General features: G+C 52.7%; 2 protein-coding genes across 4 annotated transcripts in view; both read left to right on the forward strand.

Moving 5' to 3' along the window:
• Positions 1-13,588, forward strand: part of EDA (ectodysplasin A) — a 54,359-nt gene extending 40,771 nt beyond the window's left edge. Inside the window, exons 3-8 of one of the 3 annotated variants that reach the window (XM_015860168.2) lie at positions 4,535-4,564; positions 7,323-7,502; positions 8,060-8,094; positions 8,430-8,481; positions 10,313-10,437; positions 12,368-13,588. In XM_015860168.2, the coding sequence (XP_015715654.1) occupies positions 4,535-4,564; positions 7,323-7,502; positions 8,060-8,094; positions 8,430-8,481; positions 10,313-10,437; positions 12,368-12,619 (674 nt within the window). In that variant the 3' untranslated portion in view covers positions 12,620-13,588. Of the gene's footprint in view, positions 1-4,534; positions 4,565-7,322; positions 7,503-8,059; positions 8,095-8,429; positions 8,482-10,312; positions 10,444-12,367 lie in introns of all 3 variants that reach the window. The other 2 variants (XM_015860169.2, XM_015860170.2) reach the window with 2 other exon arrangements.
• A 3,765-nt stretch (positions 13,589-17,353) lies between these two features.
• Positions 17,354-20,083, forward strand: LOC107312602 (transforming growth factor beta activator LRRC32-like). Its single transcript, XM_015860193.2, has 2 exons — positions 17,354-17,482; positions 18,138-20,083. Exons 1-2 carry the CDS (start codon positions 17,375-17,377, stop codon positions 20,070-20,072), a joined length of 2,043 nt encoding a protein of 680 aa, XP_015715679.1. The 5' UTR covers positions 17,354-17,374; the 3' UTR covers positions 20,073-20,083.
• Positions 20,084-22,313: the final 2,230 nt, after the last annotated feature.

Genomic DNA, 22,313 nt, shown 5'->3' on the forward strand with positions numbered 1-22,313 from the left:
TCTGACTTGGGGCTGAGCCTGGGCTGGACACTGGGCAATGTGTGGCTGTAGAGCATGGCTGGGGTGCCACTGTCTTGTAAGCAAAGACCCCCTGAAGTGTAGGACACGGGGTCTGTGGTGTGTGGGGGGCCATCATGGAGCATCTCAAAGGCGTGAGAAGAACAGGATAATGAAGGGTGACCGTGTCCATGCATGAGTTTGGAAGAGTTTAAAAAAAGAACTGGAACAAAAGCAGGGAGAGGCAACAATGGTGACTGAGAATAACCGAATGGCCCAGGGCTCTGCCCTGCATGCTTATACATCAAACAGCACCATTTCATCCTTTTCTCCCACTTGGTACAATGAGCTCCCCTTTCCATTCTGTAGTATATTCAGTATATTTGGATTTACTGAAGTTACTCCAGGCCTTGTACCTGGGACGTCCCATCCCACGCTTGGGTTCACCCCTATTCCTCCTGCCATTGCTGACAGCATCTTTCCTCTGCTCTCAGCAGGAGACTGCCCTTCCTCTTCCCACCCCCAAAACCCAACTCTCCCAAAGCATACCAGACGTTTGGAGCGGTGCATGATATGTTTTACGTCTTGGATGTTTTCCTACATCTATAATTCATTCTATTTTCTGGAGTGATAATAGCAAATAAGAGCTGCTCCTCGGGAGCTGCTGCCTGGCTCTTTGGAATTGGTGAAGAAGCACTTTCTTTTTAGGGGAAGGGGAAAATTCATCCTGCTTCAGTATTTGTATTGCTGATATTTCAGCAGAGTCCAAGAAGCTTTCATCTGGCTAGACCAAATTTCCTGAAAATGTTGAAAACATATTGGTTCAAAACCTTCCCAAACCCACGTGTTCTGGATTAAGCATGTGTTGGGAGCTAACATCCTTCTTTCTCCAGCTCCACCATAGTCTGGCATTAATAACACTGCACTCAGAAATGTTTGAAAAGCCTCACATATCTCATAGCCCCCTGAGTGGAGGGAACAACGGTGCACCCATTCTGCAAATGAAATGGTGGAGCTGGAGAGGTTGAAGTGGACCTTTCCATCACATCCACTGGGGCAGCATATCAAAGCATGTCATACGTTTCTCATTGCTTGAAAACTTTATCTCTGGAGTAACACTTGAGCTTTTCTTGATCTCTTACCCACTCCCCCCAGCATTAGTAAGACAGAGATACAGGGCTCGATGGGAGGTTCATTAATCCTTGGTCATCATCATGGTTCCTTCTGGTCTTAACCTGCTTTGAAATGACAGTGCCTACCATGGTAAGGTTATACCAACTGCCACAGCCTTCTCTTTGGGACACCTTAAGTGGCAGAAGGACTTTGACCAGCACCCGTATTCCCATTGGTTGCTTCTCTAGTGATGCTTTCCCTACCATGGCCAGGTAGGCACATTGGGTTCTGCGAACCATCCCTTCTCCAGGGGCCTCTGGTGGAGTCAGGCAGCATTCAGTGCTCCCTCTGGGATCCAGCAAACGATCTCTTTGTTAAACCAGATGGCTACCAGGGTTTGGAAAAGTGCTTTGCACAAATTCCCATCGCTGTTAAGAGCGGCGGTTGTTAAACCTGGCATTCCTTTTGCAACCACAGCCAGAAGCTCCCGCTTCAAAGACAAGGCTGCAGGTTTTGGGGAGTGCACAATGTTGGGAAGATGTGCCTGCTGGATAAAGTCACATTGAGCTCCTGCTTCTGTTCTCATCTTCAGATTGCAACTGTGCTGGAAGTGTCTGCATAGATGGGCAGGGAATCGCTGGGTTTGGGCTCTGGTTCTGCCTGTCTCCAGGGTGAGAGTGGCTCAGCAGCCTTCCTTGGGACAGCTTTCTGCAATGGCGTTTTGCAGGTTATACATCAAACCAGCGTAATTACAAAGATCTGTCCCTGTCTGTAAGACCAGTTCGAACCGTATTGAAAGAATTCAAGCTATTTCTCGTTAATCCACACACACAGCTAATAAGTGAACACAGGTTGGTTTGTGTTTTTTGTTATTTTAAATATGCTATTTATATCGGCACATGACCTAAAGAAGTTTGGGGTATTTTTGTATTTATAGCAAATCATAGCAGCGTGTAGCACGCAGAAAGTAAAATCAAGGGGGGAAAAAAGTAAACTCTCTTAATCTTTATAAGCAAAAACATGTCATGTGTAATATCCTCAAGTTGCATCACCATCTGGTTTCTCTGCAGCTCGTGGTGGTTATACAGCAGATGTTGGGGCCGACCTCATCCCTGCAGCACTGTGCAGTGCCCTCTGCATGGCCACAGGTGCTGCCCTGCACAGCAGTGGCCCACCTGCTGCAGATCCCTCCCTTGGTGTTGGGAAGCGGCTGCAGGGATTCTGCTGCTGCTGCCCCAAACCCCTTCCCATGTTTGCCCCACTGTACCAACTCTCTGCAGGGTGGGGGTCATGTTTAGGTTGGGGATGATGAAGGATATTATGAGTGGTAGAAGCAGCTCAGCTAGCTGGCTTCGGTGCTTTGAGACAGGTTAGCAGCCTGCTTCATGGTGCTGTGCTAGCAGCCTGCAGTGCCCATAGGGAAGTATTCTCTCCAAAAGGACTGATGAATTGTTGAGCCTTTCTGGTAGTGCCCCATGGGGCTGAGGGCTCACACTGAGCCAGCAGACACCTCCAGACCCGTGCTGCTCCTCCTGGAGGTTAGGAATAGCACCCTCATTTCCAGGTTGGTTGCTTTCGGGCATGAGCCTGTCTACAAAATGCTCTCATTTGAACTCAGGCCTGTAAAGAGGAGCTCACCATGCAGCAACAATCTTCATTCCATGTATGTGGGTCATTTGTAGGACTGTGCATCCTGTATGTGTGAACCCCATCCCGTGCTCCCTGCTGCATCCTTCAAGGCCTTCCCCCTGCTGCCCCTCTTCTCAGTCTTGGTGCTCCTTGACAGCTTTGCTGAAGCAGAGGGTTCCACAGAACTGTGAGCTCTTTTTGAGGAAGGGTCGCAGCATAAGAGCAAATGTCATTTCAGCTGAAGGGAAACAGAGGGAAGGATAAACTTCCCTCAATTTGGTTTGGCCCTGAGCATGAACAGAAAGCTTGCCAGGGGGAATGTAAGTGGGGTTATGAGGACTCAGAGCGGAAGTCGGGTGCAAATACAAATGCAGAAGAGCCCCTTGCTGTGGCAAGTATTGGGGTGGAATTGTGCTTCCCAAACACAGTGAGAGACTGTTACTGCATCACATTCAGTTCCGAGCTATCCAACGAGTTCTGAGCAAAACCAAGCAAAGCTTTGGCTGCTGGTGCATCCCATGAGCCCCATGGCTCCCGGTGCAATTAAACTATCCATCCCTCCCTGTTGGGAGACGAACAGATGCAAACCCCAGAGGCTCAGAAGCTCCCAGGGCTAATAATATTGTGTTTTTTTTCATGTCAGAAGTATTTTTGTGTTTGTCGAAAGATTCACTTGCACAGCCGTAACATCTCTCTCTGCCGTGCCTGGAACAGATGTGTGTGTTGTAATATAGACTGCGAACATCCACATCGCATGTGGTTCTCATTCCTCCCATTCATCTTTGAAGCTAATTGGTTCCATCCATCCCCAATGTGTTTGGCTCGCCGCAGCTATTTGTACTTTCACTCTGGTTATGGCGCTAATGGTGTGATATATATAACATGAAATAAACTCTCGTGACTCTGAGGTCTGGAGAGACACATACACAGTGCTCGCCTCGTGCTGCCCGCCCCAGGTTGTTCTCTGGGTGATGTCCCCTGCAGTGTTTGCTTTCCCTGAGCATGGTGTTATGGTGCTTGGCAGGCGTGGACAGCATGGCAGTGGCCACCAGGTGTGGTGCCTGGCAGCTTGTCTCTGCCGGGCTGATAGGAGGGTGTATATTTGTAAATAAGAAATAGGTTTTTAAAAGAGCAAATCAATAGAGGTAATAAGTCAGATAATACGGTACATTTCCTACAGCATAATGCACGTGCTTGGGTTTCTGGGTTTTGGCAGGCACATGGCAGGGTGGCACCTGGGGGTCTCGTTCTCATCCATCATTAACTGTGGGGAAAGCAGTGGGGTGTGTTTCACACTCATGCTCAAGAATTGTGCCCTTTCTCAGCTTCTCTAAGAGTGTTTCAGCCAGGAGCTGAGCTGGGTTCCCTTCCCAACCTGTCTTCCCCGAGACATTTGCTGTGCCACCAAAGCAGCAGGGCTCTGCGCAACCTCCCAGCAGTGGCTGCACTGTGCACAGCATTCTGTGTTGCAGGGATTGTGATGAGGCTCAGGATTTCTGCTGCCCAAAAGGACAGTGTGCCCTATTGCATTGGCAGCACATGGTACATGCAGCACATCTGTGTGCAGAAGTTGGGCAGTGCTGCAGCTGGGCTGGGAGCAGAGAGCAGAGCTGTGCACAGAGGTGTGCACAGAGCATCCTGCATGGAGCTGGGGCTCTCAGCCTTGGCTGACCACTTCTGTTCCCAGTTTTGTTCCAGAGAGAACGCCCTTCCCAAGTGCTATGGGTGGCAGTGGGGGTTTTTTAGGATTAAATGATCACTGAATCTTACTGTCTCTCTTTTTTTTTCCTCGTAGGTCCAAGCTCAGTTAAAAACAAGAAAAAGGGTAAGTTTGATCTTTAATTTAATTGGACTTCAGTTACTGCTTGGTGCACCTGTGTTATTGCTCTGGCTACAGGTTCTCTAACTGACATAAGTGGGAAAACCATTCATTCACATCCCAGCAGTGGGCACAGCATCCAGTGCAGCACTGTGGGGCTGCTCTCCGTGCCTCCAGCATTGCTGTGGCACAGCTGCATCCCCCAGCAGCGCTGTGGGGATGGAGACACTTACCAAAGTCATCTTTGAAAGTGAAGGGAACTTAATTGCATTGTATAAAAGTAATTCCCATAACAAACAGCTGTGCTGCCGTGTGCCAGCTCTGGTGAGCTGCCTGCTCTCTGCAGCTCCAGCTTCCCTCTGCTCTGCTGTGGGTCTCGCTGCTGCTTGGGGCCTCCTTCAGACCTTCAGATTCTCTCTGAATATACTCTGCAGCTTCTGGTTGTGCACCAAATGCAGAAGTACTGTCTTATGTTTCCATGCTGAGTGTGGGTCAGCCTGCAGGTGTTGCCCAGCTTTCTCACCGTGTTCCTTGAGCTGTTTGCATTGTGCTCTTACTTCACAAATTGCAGACTGGGGAGGTGGATTGTTTTGGGCAAATGATTCCATGCTTTGTCAGGTATCTGGTGCCATCCCTGCTTGCGCTTGGCTCCTTGGCACACACAACAGCCATATATTGATCTGCTACGAGAACACAACCCAAAGATCTGGGTTGCTTTGTAGGCTTGTTCTCAAAACCAAGCAACAGCCATGGTTTAGCGGAGTGCAGCCATTGGCCCCTCTCTGCCCCTTGCACCCATCAGAGCACCCACATTGCCCTGTAGGCAGCAGGAAGTGTGAGCTGTGTGCAAACCAGGGTCTCCCCCAGACATCTCCGCAGCACTCAGTGCTCACTGCTGACGCAGGGCTGCACCCAGCTGGGTCTGTGACAGCACCTGGGGATGGGACACCCCGGATCCCACACTGCCCTGCTGCATGGCCCAGGCACTGAGCTGCTGCAGCCCCTGCACAGCACAGCAGTCTGCTCTTGCTCCTTGCATGCAGCCTCACAACTGATGGCTGCAGCGTTCAGAAGCTTGGGCTGTTGTTTGTGCTCTAGAGCTGCATCACATTTCATGTTCACAAAGTTTGTCCTAACAGAGCTCTGAAACCCTAAACCCTGCTTAAATCAGCTGAGCTAACAGCAAATGATGCCTGCGGTATTCGTGCAATCCTGGAGCAGCTGAGGGATCTTGCAGTGTTGTATTACATACAGCTGCAGTGCTGCGTAGAATATTTTCGTGTTATGGTGTTGTCACATTTCTTTTAATTTATTTTCATTTTTCAGAGTTAGAGCTTATTGTTTGGTAAATGGCAATTAGGGAAAGCACACACTGACTGTGCTGTGCTTGGATTGTGCTGCCTGCACAGTGCATGTGGCTCCTGGGAACGGGGCCTCCATCAGCAGCTCTGCCCCACTGAGGGGCTCTAAGAGAAGTTCAAAGAGGAGAAAGGGGAAGCAGCAGCAGCAGCAGCATCTCACTCCTGTATATCCACCCAGTAGAAATGTGTGTGGGCGCTGAGCCCTGCAGTGCACCCCTTGCTCTGTGCTGCAGCCCGCCCAGCAGTGGTGTCCTCAGTTGGAAGATGAATCGAGCTTTATGTTTTAGTGAATAACCACTTTTTGCCTTGTGACATTACTAAGCAGGATTCCATTACAACAGAGGGGTAGTTGAAATTGCTCAAAGGAGCAAGAATGCCCAGAATGTGCATCCCTGTGCAGCTTCAGGGCGATGTGTGGTTGTTTTGCTGCTGAACGAGCAGCACACTGAGCTGCAGACCCCACTTCTGAGATGGATTGGATAAAACAGCTGTCACATGTCTCCCCAAGGGAAAGAAAGATGGGGAGCCAGCCCTGAGACTGCTGGCCCCACCTGTGAGCCTTCCTCAGTATCATCCAGGTTGAAGGAGAGGAACTTGCAGTGTTCTTTAGGGGACATTGGTGAGGGCTGGGATTAGAGCTGCTCATTTCCAAGAGCTGTCACCATCCTGAGGTGGAGCATTGCTGGTGTAGAGGCAGCCTGGTGCATGGCCAGCTCAGTGTGAGGGCACAGCTGCTGATCTGGGCAGAAATATTGCAGGTTTTTATGGGATATTGGAATCACTGCCATATTATTTTGGTTATGCATTGCTAGTTTAACTTACTTCTCTGCTTCAGAAGGTGACATTCTGCTTCCTTTAGCCCTAGAATTCTGTGCAGGGCTGGAGGTGAGTTGTGTGCAGGGAGCAGCAATGTGAGAAGGGCCATGAGGTGCTGAGCAGCACAGCTGTCCCTCATCCCTGGCTCATGGCCACACAGTGTACCAGGTTATATCTCTCCAGTTCTATGTGAACTGAAACTTCTTGTGGTGTGCTTTGATGTGATGTAGGAGGCTTATATGTAATGCATCAGCATACAGCAGGTGTGAAAGATTGCAACTGTTTTCCATCAGAAAGCCCCTGTCACATCCCTGGGGCAGGTGCTCCATCCCTCAGGTAGCCCTGGAGGTATGTTCCTTGTTTAGGTGTAATTGCACTGCAGGGGATGACCTGTGGTGATGTACCAACACAGGCTGCCCAGGGAGCAGTGGGTTTCCTGCCCAGAGGTGTTCCAGAGCCATGAGGATATGGCACTGAGGGATGTTGGTGATGGGTACTGTGGGGTGGGCTGGGTGGTGTTGGGATCAGAGAGGGCTCTTCCAACATGAATGATGCTGTGTGCTGATGCTTGGCCTTGTGTTTTCCAGGTAAGAAGGCTGGTCCTCCAGGACCCAACGGTCCCCAAGGACCACCAGGCCCCCCCGGGCCCCAGGGCCCCCCTGGCATTCCCGGCATCCCTGGGATTCCTGGGACCACTGTGATGGGACCACCCGGCCCCCCAGGCCCACCTGGCCCTCAGGGACCCCCAGGGCTGCAGGGCCCCTCAGGTGAGCACTCCTATTAGAAAATGCTTCTTCAGAGAAACCAGGGCTGTCACCCCACATCTCACACAGCTCTCAAGGGGAAGCTTAGCTGACATCAGTCTCTCTCAGAAGCACAGGCCAGCAGCAGAACAAGGTCCTTAGTGCTGCAGCATGGTGCCCACAAGCATCTCCTTTCTCATAGAGCTTTGGCTCTCAAAGAAGAGAGGTTTCAGCACAGAGCACGAGTGCAGCAGATGATGTCTGCATCCCAGAGCCTCCATTGCCACTGCTGCCAGGAGCAGAGCACTGCAATTTGTCCTTCCAGTGCAAGCTGGTTGAGTGATGTGGGGATGCTTCAGTGATGCTGGGCAGAAATACAGGATTAAGACAGGATAAAAAAGCAGGACGAGGCCTTATTTCAGTGCTTTCTGACACGGAGCTATACCCCATACAGCTGCCAGTGTCCTCCTGCTAAAAACATGCCTTTTATGCTTGTCATGGGGTTAAGAGGTTTCTCTGAAGGAATAGTTACTGCAGCTCTTTCAGGCTTACTCTGCAACGATGTGAATTGCATTTTGCAGGTGCCACAGACAAGGCCGGCTCCCGAGACACCCAGGTTGGTTGGCCTCCTTCCCAGCTACCAGCTTTGTTGACTAATGTTATCTGCTGTGTTTACTAACATGTAAATCCCACCCTTCCTGTGTGTGCTGAGCTGTAGCTACCCCAAAAAGGACCAGCTGAGCTGACTCTTCGCGTTGCTCAGAAGCAGGCTGTGTTAATCTGCCTTGGGTTTCTCGCTCCTTGTGCAGTGCTGATGCTGTTCTTGGCCACTCTGCTCTTTTGTGTTTGTGGAAAGCAATAATGACCTCAGAGCTGTGGAGCTTTGCCCCATTGCTGTAAAATGACATAGTGTTTCTGACCAGATTTTAATCCCTGTAATCTCGTTTGCAGCCAGCTGTGGTCCACCTTCAAGGCCAAGGCTCAGCCATCCAAGTGAAGAATGGTAAGGATCTCATGCTATTGGCACTTACTGGGCCCATCCTGCAGCCCTGGGAGTACATGTGGAGCTAAGACCTCCCTGTGATGTGGGTCAGTGTTGGCTGACCATGACAGGCTCATTCCCATTGCCCAAACCCCACAGAGGAGCCCACTGCTCAGTGTCCTCCCATTTCTCCTGCAGTCAGATTCATCCCCCAGTTTGTCTCTGTGCATCTCTCAGTAGTTCTGGCTCACTGGATCTCACTTCCCCTTGACCTCCTCCCACGTGTTCTAAAGTCATCAGTTTTCCTGAGTCCCCCACTGGTAACCTCCTTTCCCAGTCTGTTTTCTCTTTGTATTCTAAGCCTGCAGTGTATCCTTTTCCCACCTCAGCCCCATTAGCCTGTGTTTTTTCTCCATTTTCCCCATTAATTTATATCAGGAGAAAGCACAGCTAAAGTGGGAGCTGCGAGCACACAGAGGTGCACTACCACCAGCTCCTGCCTTGCCATGCTGCAGGCACACAGCATGCAGCCCCTGAGCATCCCTACCCAACCCTACCCACCCTAAGTCCTGCTGAGCCATCTCACATCCACCAGCACTTCATTGCTCTCTTCCTTCCTCCCCTGGTTTATCTCTCACCAGGAGTGAGCTGTGGGAGCTGACATTTCTCACAAGTAGGGGAGTGCTCTTCAAGCTGAATGTGTTCACTATAGCAGAATGGGGGGAAGCTCCCAGCAGCAAAAAGGAAATCTGCTGTTTCTAACAACAGCACGGGGGAAAAGATGCTGTCGCGCTTACATTTAAAAAGCAATTATTCCATTATTAATGGGACCCTTCTATGTTTACAGAGCATACACTGCTCTCTAAGAGTGGGAATTACCCTGTAACTGTCCTTCCCTGCTGCTTGGGAACAATCTGCTGTGCTGAGCCTGCCTTCCTCGGGCACTCTGACATTAATGCTGTCCAGCTGACAGAGAGCAGAAAGCACAGCCTGGCAGGCTCACAGCTGGAGGCAAGGAGCAGAACAGCAGATGAAGGAGATGGGAGGGGAAAGATTGCATTTGATACAACCTGCAGACTGCAGGCTGTCCTCAGCATGTAGCAGAGCATGTCCTTGGGATGTGTCTACTGATGCTCTCAGCAGTTATCCCATTGGCCCCAGTGACAGAGGAGTGGGCAGTGGGTCTACAAACACCTAATTGTACTGAGGATCTCAACCCAGGTTAATGTGGTGGGATGTGATGCCATTTCATGCAGGCAGGTTTGCCACGTTTAGTCCCATTCCCATAAGGGCAGGGATCACTGTTCTCACCTTTGCCTGGTTTAGAAAACACAGCAAATAGTTTGGAAATACTGGCACTGGTCTCTGTGTACCAGAGTGTCCTTGCTGTGCAGCAGGGATGGTGGCACTCACTTCTGATGAGAATATCTTACGGGAGCTGGGAATCAGCTGGGTACTTGGTTGCTTGCATCAGGAAAAGACAAGTGGGTCTGCACCCAGCTCTGGGGATGAGCATACTAAGGGCTGTGCACTGCATTTTGAGGATGAGAAATGAGAAAGCCAAAAGGGAGCGGAGATATGGACCTCTCATCCTGTGTGCACAGAACAAAGTGGGTGTCCCATTCAAACTGCAGCAAGAGATAGTGCAGGTAGAACTGCTGCCATGGGAAGGAGCCAGAGCTAACACAACACTGTGCTTAACTCTGGGGTTTTCTTACTGAGTTCTCCTGACCTTCCCATGGGGGGCTGTGTCAGTGGCTGTGTGGGAAACGTTGCAATGTGACTGTATTTGTGTGCTCTTGCGCTTCTCATTCTGACGGGTACTGAGTGACTGCCGTTTTCTCATACTGAGATCTTTCAGGTGGAGTCCTCAATGACTGGTCTCGCATCACTATGAACCCCAAGGTGTTTAAGCTGCATGCCCGCAGTGGGGAGCTGGAGGTACTGGTGGACGGCACATACTTCATCTATAGTCAGGTAGAAGTGAGTACGGTCCTAGGCCTAACTCCTATTCTTGTGTTCCAATGGAAGCCTTGCATGAACCACGAGAGGGCTCCAGACAACTAGAGAATGCCAAGAACTTGTATGTGCTTTTAACCACTTTGTGCTCTAGGAGATGTGTGTCAGAGGAAGAAGTTAATAGTGTTGGGAAGCGCGAGGTCACACGTTCTGCCATCACACCAGCTGCAAGAGCCTAGTTACTGTGACACATGCACAGAAGCCCAACCAAATCCCATGTGCCACCAATGCCTTCTATTTCTTTCCCTCCACATTGTCTGTGCAGTCACTCACCCGCAAATCTAAACCTTATTGCAGAACAAGAGTCCCAGCAGGAAGCTGGGCTCTGTGCTTTACGAGGGATGTCATGCCAAAAACCCTCACAACTTGGGATGTTTGGGCAACTGTGGCTCTCTTTTTAAGCATAGGACTTCCAGCCCAGGTAATTCCATTTTGCCTCCACATTCTGTGTGTAGCTTCAGATTGATGCTGTGCACCAGCAGCCTTGCTGTGCAGCAGGATGGCACAGCGCCTGAGTTAGCTGGCACCATTGATGGGTGTACAGACCTGCTTGTGTAGAAAGGACTGAACAAAGTAACAATTGCTTGTGTTACGATTTAGGATAGAGCTAATTAAGACATAATTTCTATAATTTTCCCATTCAAAAAGAAAGAAAAAAAGCAGGGGGTGTGCTGTCATTTAGTACAGTGCTGCTCATTTCTTGCAAAGTCTCTGACATGGAGCAGGAACTGCCACATTCTGCCCTTCCACAGCAGCCGGGCTGTTCAGACACCTGTGGGCTGGAAACCTGTCCAGGCTGTGGGACAGATCTCAGCAGTCCTGCTCACAATTTGGCTGCATTCAGGGGGCAGCCCCACTGGGATGGTACCAGGCAGGATGGGCTGTGGATGTCAGGTTAGACAGGGCTCTTCTTTGGGCATGGTCATGTGCCTGGTTTGGATGGTGACAAGGAAAATGACTCTGCCTGGGCCAAAGTGTAATTGTTTCCCAAGTGCTTTGTGCTAACTGCTGACCACCAAAGCCATTGTCATTTGTAGTCCATCAAGGAAAAAAGGGGACTCGGCCTTGCTTAGCTTCTGTGGTCACACAGTGTAGGCTAAGAAGAACTGGAAGACGCATCCAAACTGAGTAGTTTCCTTCTATCAGGAAGAAGCAGCTCCCTGGGGATGGATTTGTCTCTGTGCAGGCCTTTCGCAGGCACCCTGGAGTTCTTCAGACTCAGTACATGGGAGATGGTTAAGTTACAGCACAGTCCTGGGGGCTTTGTCACCAGATATAAGAGTTAAATCAGTGCAGATACTATGAGGCCATTTGCTTCCAAGCTGTGGAGGTTGGGACAGTGTCTTCCCTGTAACAGCTCATGCCTTTGAGAGCACCACAAGTCCAGTTACAATGAAGGCAGCTCCCAGTACATCTTAGGGCACTGTTGATGTCAACCCTTAAGGAGGCTCATGGGACCCAGAAAGCAGGACTTGCCAGGTAAGTGCCAGAGGACTTCAGTTAACAACTCTGTTTGTTTGTTGGATGAAATGCTGTTTGTGGCACATAGATTTGTTCTCAGTTTGCTGTAACTAGGCCTCCACAGGTTTGTACGTTCCCTATAATGGCAGGGTCTGGCATGAGGCTTCCTAGCTCAGCCGTAGAGATGCTTGGATTCACAGGCACTTGCATGCTTTTGTTAGGATGAAGTGAAATACAGAGTTTCCTTATGTCTCATTGGCTTCAGGGTCTTTCAGACAAATCAGCCTCCCACGAATGTGTGTGGCTGGGGGCTGAGGAGAGGGTCGTTAGCAGAGGGAGTATGCGTATGCACCGAGAGGAATGTGGGCTTGTTCCTGCTTCACAAACACACTGCCTAATAATCTTTCTTCTTCCTGCTTCACATCAGGTATACTACATAAACTTCACAGATTTTGCCAGCTATGAGGTGGTGGTGGATGAAAAACCCTTTCTGCAATGCACTCGGAGTATTGAGACCGGCAAGACCAACTTCAATACCTGCTATACAGCCGGGGTCTGCCTCCTCAAAGCCAGGCAGAAGATTGCTGTGAAAATGGTCCACGCTGACATCTCCATCAACATGAGCAAGCACACAACTTTCTTTGGGGCCATCCGCCTAGGAGATGCTCCAGCATCCTAGATGAACTTGGCACATCCAAGGAGACTCACAGAACTGCACCGTGCTGCTGTTCATAAGCGTATCAGTATTTCAGGGGGTTCTGTAATCCGGCCATAAGGAAAACTGATCCAGAGCTATTTATTCCTATATGTGAATGCAGGAAGCACAATGTCTTCTGTGACTTGCACGGAGACTTGGATCAAAAAAGCTAGCTGAAAAAGTGTGGTGAGGAAGAAGGGCTGTTGTGTCCGCCTTGTCTCAGTATTTCAAGTATTACTGCACTGATATTCTGCTCTGTGATCTTCACATGGGGCTTGTTGGGAGTGACGTGGGTCTCTGCTTTTATGTTGCACTAGCACAAGCATCATCCCAGGCAGGAGCAGGAGAGAACCCTGCCAGGCAGCCCTACCTGGCACTCCTGCTTCTGCCCGCTGATGAGAGCAAGGATTGGGGTTTCTGCTTTCCTGCCTTCTCAGTTCTAACTGGAGCGGTGCACGGCGTGAGAGGAGGTGGGTGAGAGTCAGTGGTGTTTACATTCATCCTCAGGAGTGGGAGAAAGGAGAGCAAAATGCCTCAGGCAGAGCTGGGAAGCAGGCTGCAGAGAACAGAGTATGGTGGAGGGGAAGGTGGATGCTTAACAGAGCAGGCTTAGCACATGGAGAACTGCCTCTGCATTCCAGAAATCACGAAGTCCCAAAGATAAAGACAGTTCTGGTTCCAGAGCATCTGCTACTTCCAGCTCCTCCTGTTACCCCGGAGCTGTGTGCTGCCCCATGGGGGGCTGCCATCACCCACTGCTGCTGTCACAGCTGTCGGTGGTTTTTGTTTGGGGGTTGGGCTTTTTTAATATGTGTCTTTTGAATTGATATTTTGCAAACCAGAACACTCTTCTACAGGCTTCCCAGAGGCACACAGAACAGACACAAGTACTTGTGAGAACGCTCTGAAGAAGTTTGTCATGTTTAAGAATAAAAATATTCCAACAGGAAATTATTTTTTCTGTTTTAATAGCAGCTGCCCCGCTCTTAGATGTGGTTTTCATCCTTCCTCCCCACACCCTGGCCCTGTTGGCACCCTCCAACCTAAAATGCTCCAATGAGCGGTGATGGAGTCTCTAGCAAAAATGTGGATTTAAAAAGCCTGGTCTAGCATGAAGTCACCGCTTTTCTTTGCTCCGAGCCCTGCTGGGTCTAGTCCTAACTCGATTTCTGGTGACTAATAGCAAAGCGAGGACGCTATTGTTTCTTTTGGCTTCTTGAGCAACTCTCTCCCGTCACCTCCCCTCATCTGGTGGTGAGATCTGAAGCTGGAAGTTGTGCTGGAACTGAGGAGGAGGCCGGAGCGCTAATTGCCCCGTTGTGCCGGGCCATGGTGCACGCCTGGTTGTGTCCTTGGGTCAGCGGCTTTCACTAAGCAGAGAGGGCAGTGAGATTTCAGCCCTTGTGGCAAACACAAACAGCTGGATGGGGAGCCGAGGTCCAGGTGACAGCCAGGTCTGCCCCAGCACTGCTCACCTGCAGTGTCAGCCAGCATCGCTGTGCCCCTGCAGGGTCCGCATGCCCACAGTGCTGGCTCCGCTGCTTTTCAAGGCCGTAGCGAGTGATCTCACTTGCCAAGTATTGCAGTTATTGGGAGATAAATATTTCTTGGGGGCACCCAGCTTTGGCTTCAGCCTCGCTATTCACAGGAGGCGTGCAGTTTATAAAATAACTGCATGAAAAATTGCCTGCTATTTCTTTTTCAATATGTTCTCCTCCTTTCTAGCCTTAACATGTTGGGCTAGCGAGAGCCTTAGGGGCACTGAAGCAGCTTTGTGGTTTATTTCCTTTAGAATGGATTAAGAAGGACATGTTCCTCTGACAAGAATGAATCGGGACAACTGCTTATAGTGAGAACATGAAGCAAATCATTAACAGGATTGCTTTAGAATACAGTCTGAGCAGCGAGGCTTAGGGGCAAGCATAAATAATGTGATGGCTTGGGAGAGTGCGATGGATGTCGCTGGCATTCCTCATCCCCTGCTGGCAGGAGCTGTGGTTCACTTCTGAATGTGCCTGTGAGCAAGAGGAGGCAAAGGGAGAATCCCTTTTGCTGTGAGCACCCCAGCACTGCTGCCATGATCCACTTGGCACATGTGCAGGGAGCAGGGCAGGAGGAGGCTGCACTCCTTCTTCGTGGGCAGCAGGAGGTGTTTGCTGGTGGCTGCAGGTGGCCATCCTTCCTCGCTGCTCCATGCCTGGCAGCTGTGGAGTCCTTTGTATTTGAAACCCTTCAGCTGCTGCAGCAGCATGTTCTCATGGATACAGTATTGTGGCACGGCTACCCAGGCTGTAGTACAGCTGCTTCTGTTTGATACTGCTCCATGCCACTGCCTCTGGTGCCTCTACATGTTTATGTCATTGGAGCCAAAGGGCCTGGAAGCAGCTCAGGGCAGCTGGAAGGGGGTTCATGTGTATGGAAAGTTGTAAGCTCCAGCAGGAACAGGGCCTCGCTCCATCCTTCCCGCTGCTGTCTCTCCTCCAGAACTCCCGGCAGTCCTTCAGCTCACCCTCACCCACGTGCTTCAGTTCTGCTGCTCAGCTTTCGGCTGGACTCCAGTTGCATAAATGTAGCAAGCAGCCAATTGGTATCTTAACTCAGCCTCTGAAACCCTTCTCCCTCTGAAGATCCTCAGTACAGAGACAGCCCCTATGGAAGCCAGCTCTGCTTTTGTGTTCAGGGTGCCTTTGGAAGGAGGGATGCTCCTCAGCACGCCCATTAGGTCATGGCTCTGCACCCACACATGCTGGCTGTGCTTCCTCCAGTGCCTTCCTCCCCTGGTGTGGGGGGCTGAGAGGCTGCTGCCATCACCAGCAACCCATCACTGCTGCATCATTGTCCTCTCAGCGCTGGGTGTTAGAAAAGACCCGTTATAGTTCCCAGGCTGAGAGGTCCAGGGCAGGTGCTTACCCAAGGGCTGCTCTCAGGTGAGCTCTTTCCACAGCCCCATGAAATCCAGAGGTGCTGTCCCAGCTCAGAGCATGGGAACAATAACCCAGCACTCAGCACTGCAGGGTGAGCCCCTCCCACAGGGGCTTGTCCCATTTCTTGGGCTCACCCCTGTCCAGGCACAGCTGTGTGTGGGTGCTGCAGCCTCTGGCCTGGCCCCACACAATGCCCATCCTCATCACTTCCAGGGGTGGAAAGAAGCCCCTCCTCACTCCCCCAACCAAAAAGGAATGGGAAGGGAGTTGTGGAAAAAGATGCACAATTCCATTCCCATTTATCTGAGCTGCACAGAGATATACCAATGCTGTTTTGTGCTTCGACATCTTTATTCAAGACACTATCTGTATATAAAATATACATAATGTATATAAATTAGGATGTAAGTTTATGTAAATTGTCAATATTTTCTTTGCAAATAAAGCTTTTTCCTGATCTCTGGGTGTCTGTGGATATCATCTGGGTGGTGGGCACAGAGGGGCTGGGCCCTGTTTTTTGGCAGCCCTGGCTCAGACACCTCCCTGCACAGGAGTGGGGCAGGCTCTGCCCTAAAGCAGTGCCCCAAAATAGAAGGGACAGGACATGGGGAGTTCACAGGCACAGAATGCAAATGGCCGGGGGTTCTCCGCAGCAGTCCCTGCCTTTGATCAGGGGCTTTTGGCGGATTTCTTCCTTCCTGTGTACTCTGCAGACCTGTACCCAGGGATTGGGTGATGGCTGGGGCTCCCCAGGCCATGCGATGCAGAGGGATGAGGACATTTGGGTTCAGCTAGAGGCCGGTGGCTCCCAGGTGGAGCTGCCTGGTTCCACATCTGGACAGATGTGTGCTGAGAACAATCCAGGGTTGTTCTGCTGCAGCTGCCCTTGGCATGAGTGCATCCACTGTGGGCGGTGGGGAGGGCTCAGCTCCCAGCACTGCGTGGGTCCAGAGCCACTGCCTGTCTGTCCAGGAGGAACCACAGCCCAGAGGCAACAAAATGCTCTCCATGGTGTGAGCTGGCGAAGGGCAACCCCAGGAAAAGTCTGGCTGCTGTGTCTTTAGATATAATCATGTATATATGGAATATGCAAGCGGGGAGAAATGTTATTATTATCTATCATTCTGCCAGGCACATCTAGCAACAGAGCAACCAGTCTACTGCTGCATTCAGAATGGAGCCAGCCCCTAGCTGGGCTGACACATAGCAGCTCTCTTCTAGGCCCAGTGGGGATGTGGCAGTGAGGAGCCCAGCACTGTGTCGCTGCTGGGAACAAGGGAAGGGCTGCATCCACCTGGGCTCCCACCCAGAGCTTTGCTTTCTGCCCCCACCCACCCAAGGGCTGAGCTGTGAGAGCACAGCAGTTGTGTCTCAGGGTGCACAGGAGGGGGTTTGTTCCTCACCTGTGGTCCTGGGGTCCACAGTGGGAGGTGGGGTGTCCAGATTTTGGGCACAACCCTGGCACAGAGCAGGGAAGAGCAGCCCTATGTGGGGAACTCCTGTAGAGCCCTCTGCTCTCCCAAGAACAGCATTCCTTCCTGATACTTCAATTCCATGGTGGTTTCAGGGGATCACCTGAGCCCTCGTGCAGTGCTGCCTCCCCTCACTCCAGTAGTTTCTCTTTCCCTTCCTTGTGGCTTTGTGCATTGTTTTTCCCCTCTATGGTCCTATACGACTCCTTTCCCACTTCCTCAGTTGCTGACGTCCCCTCTCGCTATCTCCTTCCCCCATCCATGCCACAGCCTATTTATGGGGCTCTGGGCAGGGGCTGGAGCAGAGCAGTGGAGCTGCGAGCAGGGCTGGCGGTGCCACCATGCGGAGTGTCCCTGGGGCAGGATGCCTGCTGCTCTGCCTGCTGCCGGCCATTCTCAGGGCCCAGGCTGGTGGGGAGGCAAAGCTCAGGCCTCCGCCATGCCAGCAGGTAAGGCTGCTGCTTCCTGAGGCTGTCACAGCACCCATCCCTCTCTGCAGCAAAGGGAGGTCTCACATGCCTCTCCCCCACAGCACTTACCTCATCCAGCCTCCACTTCTACCCAAACCTGTCTCCCCACCTTCCTGCTCCCCTCTGCTCTCCTGGCTTCAAGCTGTTTGCCCATAGCCTTTTCCAGCTGCTGCCCATCAGTGGCACCTTTCAGACCAGTGAGAACTGTTCCAGGGGATAGGATGGGACAGGGATGCTCTGCAGAGCGGCGCTGTTAGTGATGCCATTAACTTTTCACTCACTGCATGAAAGAACAGCCTACAGGGCCAGAATGTGGGGCTTCTCACATCTCCAGGAGCACCATCAGGCAGACATTGCCTTCCTCTCCCTAGTTTATCCCCCAGGGCTTAAGGCTAAAGAATGCTGGTGATGACCTGCACCCAAACCAGTACATTGAACCATGCAGAAAAATAGATGCAAAGAGCAAGATCCTTCACAGCTGACAGCCCACCCTGTGCAGAAGCTGCTGGTCTCCTGAGCAGCTTCGGGTGGCTTTGCCCCTTCCCACTGCAGGTGCAGAGCAGATGGCAAAGGGCAGCTCTGCTGGCTGGAGCTGTGCCGTCTGGTTCTGATGGCTTTCCCCATTTCTCTGTAGAGTCTCACAAAGGTGTCCTGCAGGGCTGCTGAGCTGCACAGCTTTCCTGAAAGTCTTCCCCAAGGAGTGAAGCACCTCGATCTGTCCCACAACCTCCTGCAGAACCTGTCAGAGAGCCACCTGCCTGCACTGGGGCAGCTCGAGCACCTGGACCTGTGCTCCAACCTCCTGGAGACCATCTCAGGGCCAGTGCTGGCCCGGCTGCCCCGGCTGCACACACTGCTGCTGGGTTCCAACCGCCTGCACCAAAACTACCGGGACAATGCAATGGCTTTCAGTGCACTGCGAGGTACAGAGATGCTGGACCTATCAGCCAATGGCTTGGAGAACCACATGGTGGGGGGCTTCCTGAGTGGCCTCACTGCACTGCGGGCACTGCACCTGTCCGGGAACAGGCTGAGCCAGCTGCCAGCAGGCATTTTCCAGGGCTCCCCGCAGCTGAGTGAGCTGGACCTCAGCAACAACTACATCATGGACATCGAGGAGGGAGTGTTCGAGGCACTGCGGGAGCTGGCGGTGCTCAGCCTGGCCCTGAACTCCCTGCACTGCCTCTCCAGCTTCAGCCTGCGGCAGCTGCAAGTACTAAACCTGAGCCACAATGCCCTGGAGATTTTTGGCTGGGAGGAGGGACAGGGGCCCTACCTGCTCCAGGTGCTTGACCTGAGCCACAACCGGCTGCTCTTCTTCCCACAGCTCCCGGCTGCACATCACCTCGTGCACCTCAACCTCTCCCACAATGCTATCACTTCACTGGACCCCAGCTCACACCACCCAGCACAGTTTGTGCTGCGCTATGAGGAGATGGCGAGCTTCAACACCTCACTGGGCACCGCAGCCAGCCTGACCCGCCTGGCCAAGCTGGACCTCAGCTACAACTGCCTGCAGCTGCTCCCACTGCTGTTCTTCCGTGCCATGCACTCCCTGCTCACTCTCAGTGTGGCCATGAACTGCCTCCAGGATATCACCATGGAGCTGGTGACTAGGGACGGGGATGGGGACAGGAATGGCACAGCTGTGTGGCAGGAGGACACAGCGCTCTCTGTGCATTCCATGGACCTCCATGGCAATGCCATCCGTGCTCTGCCCCATTGGTTCTTTGATGTCCTGCCCCAACTGGAAGCCATTGACCTGGGCTCCAACAGCCTTCAACCCTGTGGGAGTGACATGGGCAGCACTTCAGGAGGGGGCTCTCCAGGGGCAGAACCCTGCACTGCCTTCCACAGCATCCCCCACCTGCAGCACCTCAGCCTTCGCAGGAACAGCCTCACCCAGCTGCTGCCCCGCACCTTCAGCCAGACCCCACTGCTCTCCTTGGACCTGTCTGAGAACCGGGGCCTGGCTGTACCGTGGGCGGTGCTGGAGGGTCTGGAGCACTCCCTGCAACAGCTCTGGCTGCAGGGGAACCACATGGACAACAGCAGGGCTGAGATCCCCTGCCTGGATGAGCTCAGGGTGTTGGACCTCTCAGACAACAATCTAAGCCTTCTGCCCATGGGTTTGTTCTGCTCCCCGCTGCAAACCCTGGATGTCAGTGGCAACAAGCTGCCAGCGCTGCCTAAGCAGGCACTGATGAGGTGGACCCACAGCCTGCAGGCACTGTGCCTAGCAGGGAACCCCTTCCACTGCTGCGAGCTGGGCTGGCTGGATGAGCTGCAGGCAGCTGGTGTGCAACTGCCTGACTTGCACCGCGCATGCTGCATCCACCACAGCATCACAAACAGGACAGCACCACTCAGCAGCCGCCCGCCGTGGCCATGCCCGCAGCCCTGGGATGGCAAATTGGTGCTGGTGCTGGCAGCCTTGCTAGGTGTCCTGCTGTGTGCGGGCTGCGGGTTGTGCTGGCTGCGGGGCAACAGGGTGGGCGTCCTGCACCCCCAGCCCCAAACAGAGAGAGAGGCTGAGGGGGGGCCAGCGCACAGTGACACTAAAGTATAGCCAGGAGAACATCTGTGTTGTCAATAATACTAGTAGTATGATGGGGGGCACCTCATTAGTATGATAGGGAGGCACCTCTGCCAATATGCTGTGTGTTCTGCAGATGTGATCGCACACACCCAGTGCTGGGCAGGCACCAGGCAGAGCTGGGTCCCTGCAGCCCATTCTTTGCAGGGAGGAAGGTGCCACATCCACAGGGCCACAAGTAGTGTCAGGAGAGGTTCTGCCCTCTGCTCATAGGAAGGGGATTGTCCCTGCAGCCGGGAGCGTGGTGCCACCACCATGAGTTCAACAGCCTGGCTCTCAGCTGGCACCCATAGGGTCAGCAAGGGATGAACAGGGCAGCAGATGAGTGCTGGCTTTGCCATGGGGCTGAGAAATCAAGGAGAGCCACCACGGAAAGGCAAAGAGGGGCTGAGGTGTGGAAATCAATCCAGGGAAACAGTCCTCTGCATCTGTGCCTGATCCAAAAGGCAGCACTCTGGGCTGTGTCCCATGGGTTGCTCCCAGGAGAGCCCCGTGGTTTTGGTGTTAGGAGCTTTCTCTGAGTTGAACATGAGGCTGAGAGATCTGAAGGACGTTGGTGCTGAACAACTGAAATGACTGTGTCAAAGTGCAGTGATCTGTGCCCAGTGTGAGACAGTGCAACCCCTGGTCTGGGAGGAGCGCTGTGGCTGACAGACCCCAACCTTTATGGATTTTCTAGAGAATCAGCTGAGAAATCCAGCAAAACTGATTCCTTCCAGTGGAAACCTTTCACACGTCACTGAATCACTCTGTTTTCAAAGTAAAACAGATTTTATCAGAAGTTCCCAACTAGCTGCTCTGCGAACTCGTGTGGAAATCACCTTGCCTGCAACTAACTCGAGTTGAGGCACAGCTGAGCTTTATCCCCTTTTCTCCATGGGATCAGGATCCTGGCTGGGAGCTGTGGGATGCAGTGGGCAGAGTCCCCCTCGTGCTGCCCCCCTGATGGGCACAGCTCAGCCCACACGTCCCCCAGCTCTGCTGTAGGACAGCACACACTTGGGGCTGCTATGCTCACACTCTGTGTTGCACCCAAGACACACAGCCATGCATAGCCATGATAGCAGAGCTGCTGCTGGAGCTGTCTGTCCTTTTGAGTTTTTGCTGGTGATGATCTTCAAGCCATCACCCCTGTACTGCAGGCAGGTGGGATTTCTGTTTCCAGCAGCTGTGTGTTTGCACTGTGGCTTCAGCATGGGACCAGGGCTGCTGGCACTGCCTCTTCCCCATCCCATCCCCATCTGCATGTCCTCCAGGACCTCTGCCCGGTGCCCTCCCTCCCACAGGATGGTGCCACCTCTGCTTCCCATTATCACTTTGTACCACTGCCTCGGCTGCGTGACTCAGTGCCACCCCTGACAGCCACTCCTGCCTCGTTGGTGAGGTCAAGCGTGTCATGCATGACACTCTTTTCGTCCTTGCTGGGGCTCTGGCCAGACAGGGACCTGCACCGCCCTCCTGCAGCCACAGAGCAGCTGGCAGTGAGCACAGAGGGAGGGCAGTGCCCAGGCATCCCCCGCCTTGTTCTCAGGGGCAGCCATGCGGATGCAGACAGCTGTTCTGCAGCTGGGTGCCCCCATCCCACTGCCTTCTGTCCTGGTGCCCTGGGGACAGGGTGTGCAGCAGAGCCCAGTCTGTGCTGGGACACTTCTGTCAGTCACCCCATGGCAATGTCCCCACATGCTCTGTTCCCTTTGAGCTCACACCCACGGCAGCTGCATGCCAGTGGTCTCTGTCCCCAGCTGTAAGGTGCCACTGGCCCAGTGAGTGCCACGGGAAGAGAGGACAGACCATCACTGTGTGTCAGTGTTTCCACAGCTCAGCTGATGGGCACCTCAGAAGGTCACTGCCTCCCACAGCCATGTGAGCATCTGTCCTGTGCTGAGGTCACCGACACCTCGGAAAGAGGAAGGAGGTGGTTTGTCACCACCACCACTGGGGCACCTCTGGTACCACCCACACCTCAAGACATGACAGAGGTGGCCATGGGGGCTGGAGAGGAGGCCACACTTCACAGGTGGTCCTCCCTCTGCTCTCACACCATACCTGTCCCCAGCTCTGCATCACTGCACTGTCTCCCAGGCAGAGCAGGTGACGCCTCTCCCAGGCTGGGAATCCCCTTCCTCACCTCCTCCTGCCTCCAGGCAGCCCCACATGGAAGTGGAAGAGGCATTTTTAGCACTTGCCCTGTGCTCACTTCATGGATGAGGTTAG

The sequence above is a fragment of the Coturnix japonica genome, chromosome 4, assembly GCF_001577835.2.
Source record: "Coturnix japonica isolate 7356 chromosome 4, Coturnix japonica 2.1, whole genome shotgun sequence".
NCBI lineage: Eukaryota > Metazoa > Chordata > Aves > Galliformes > Phasianidae > Coturnix > Coturnix japonica.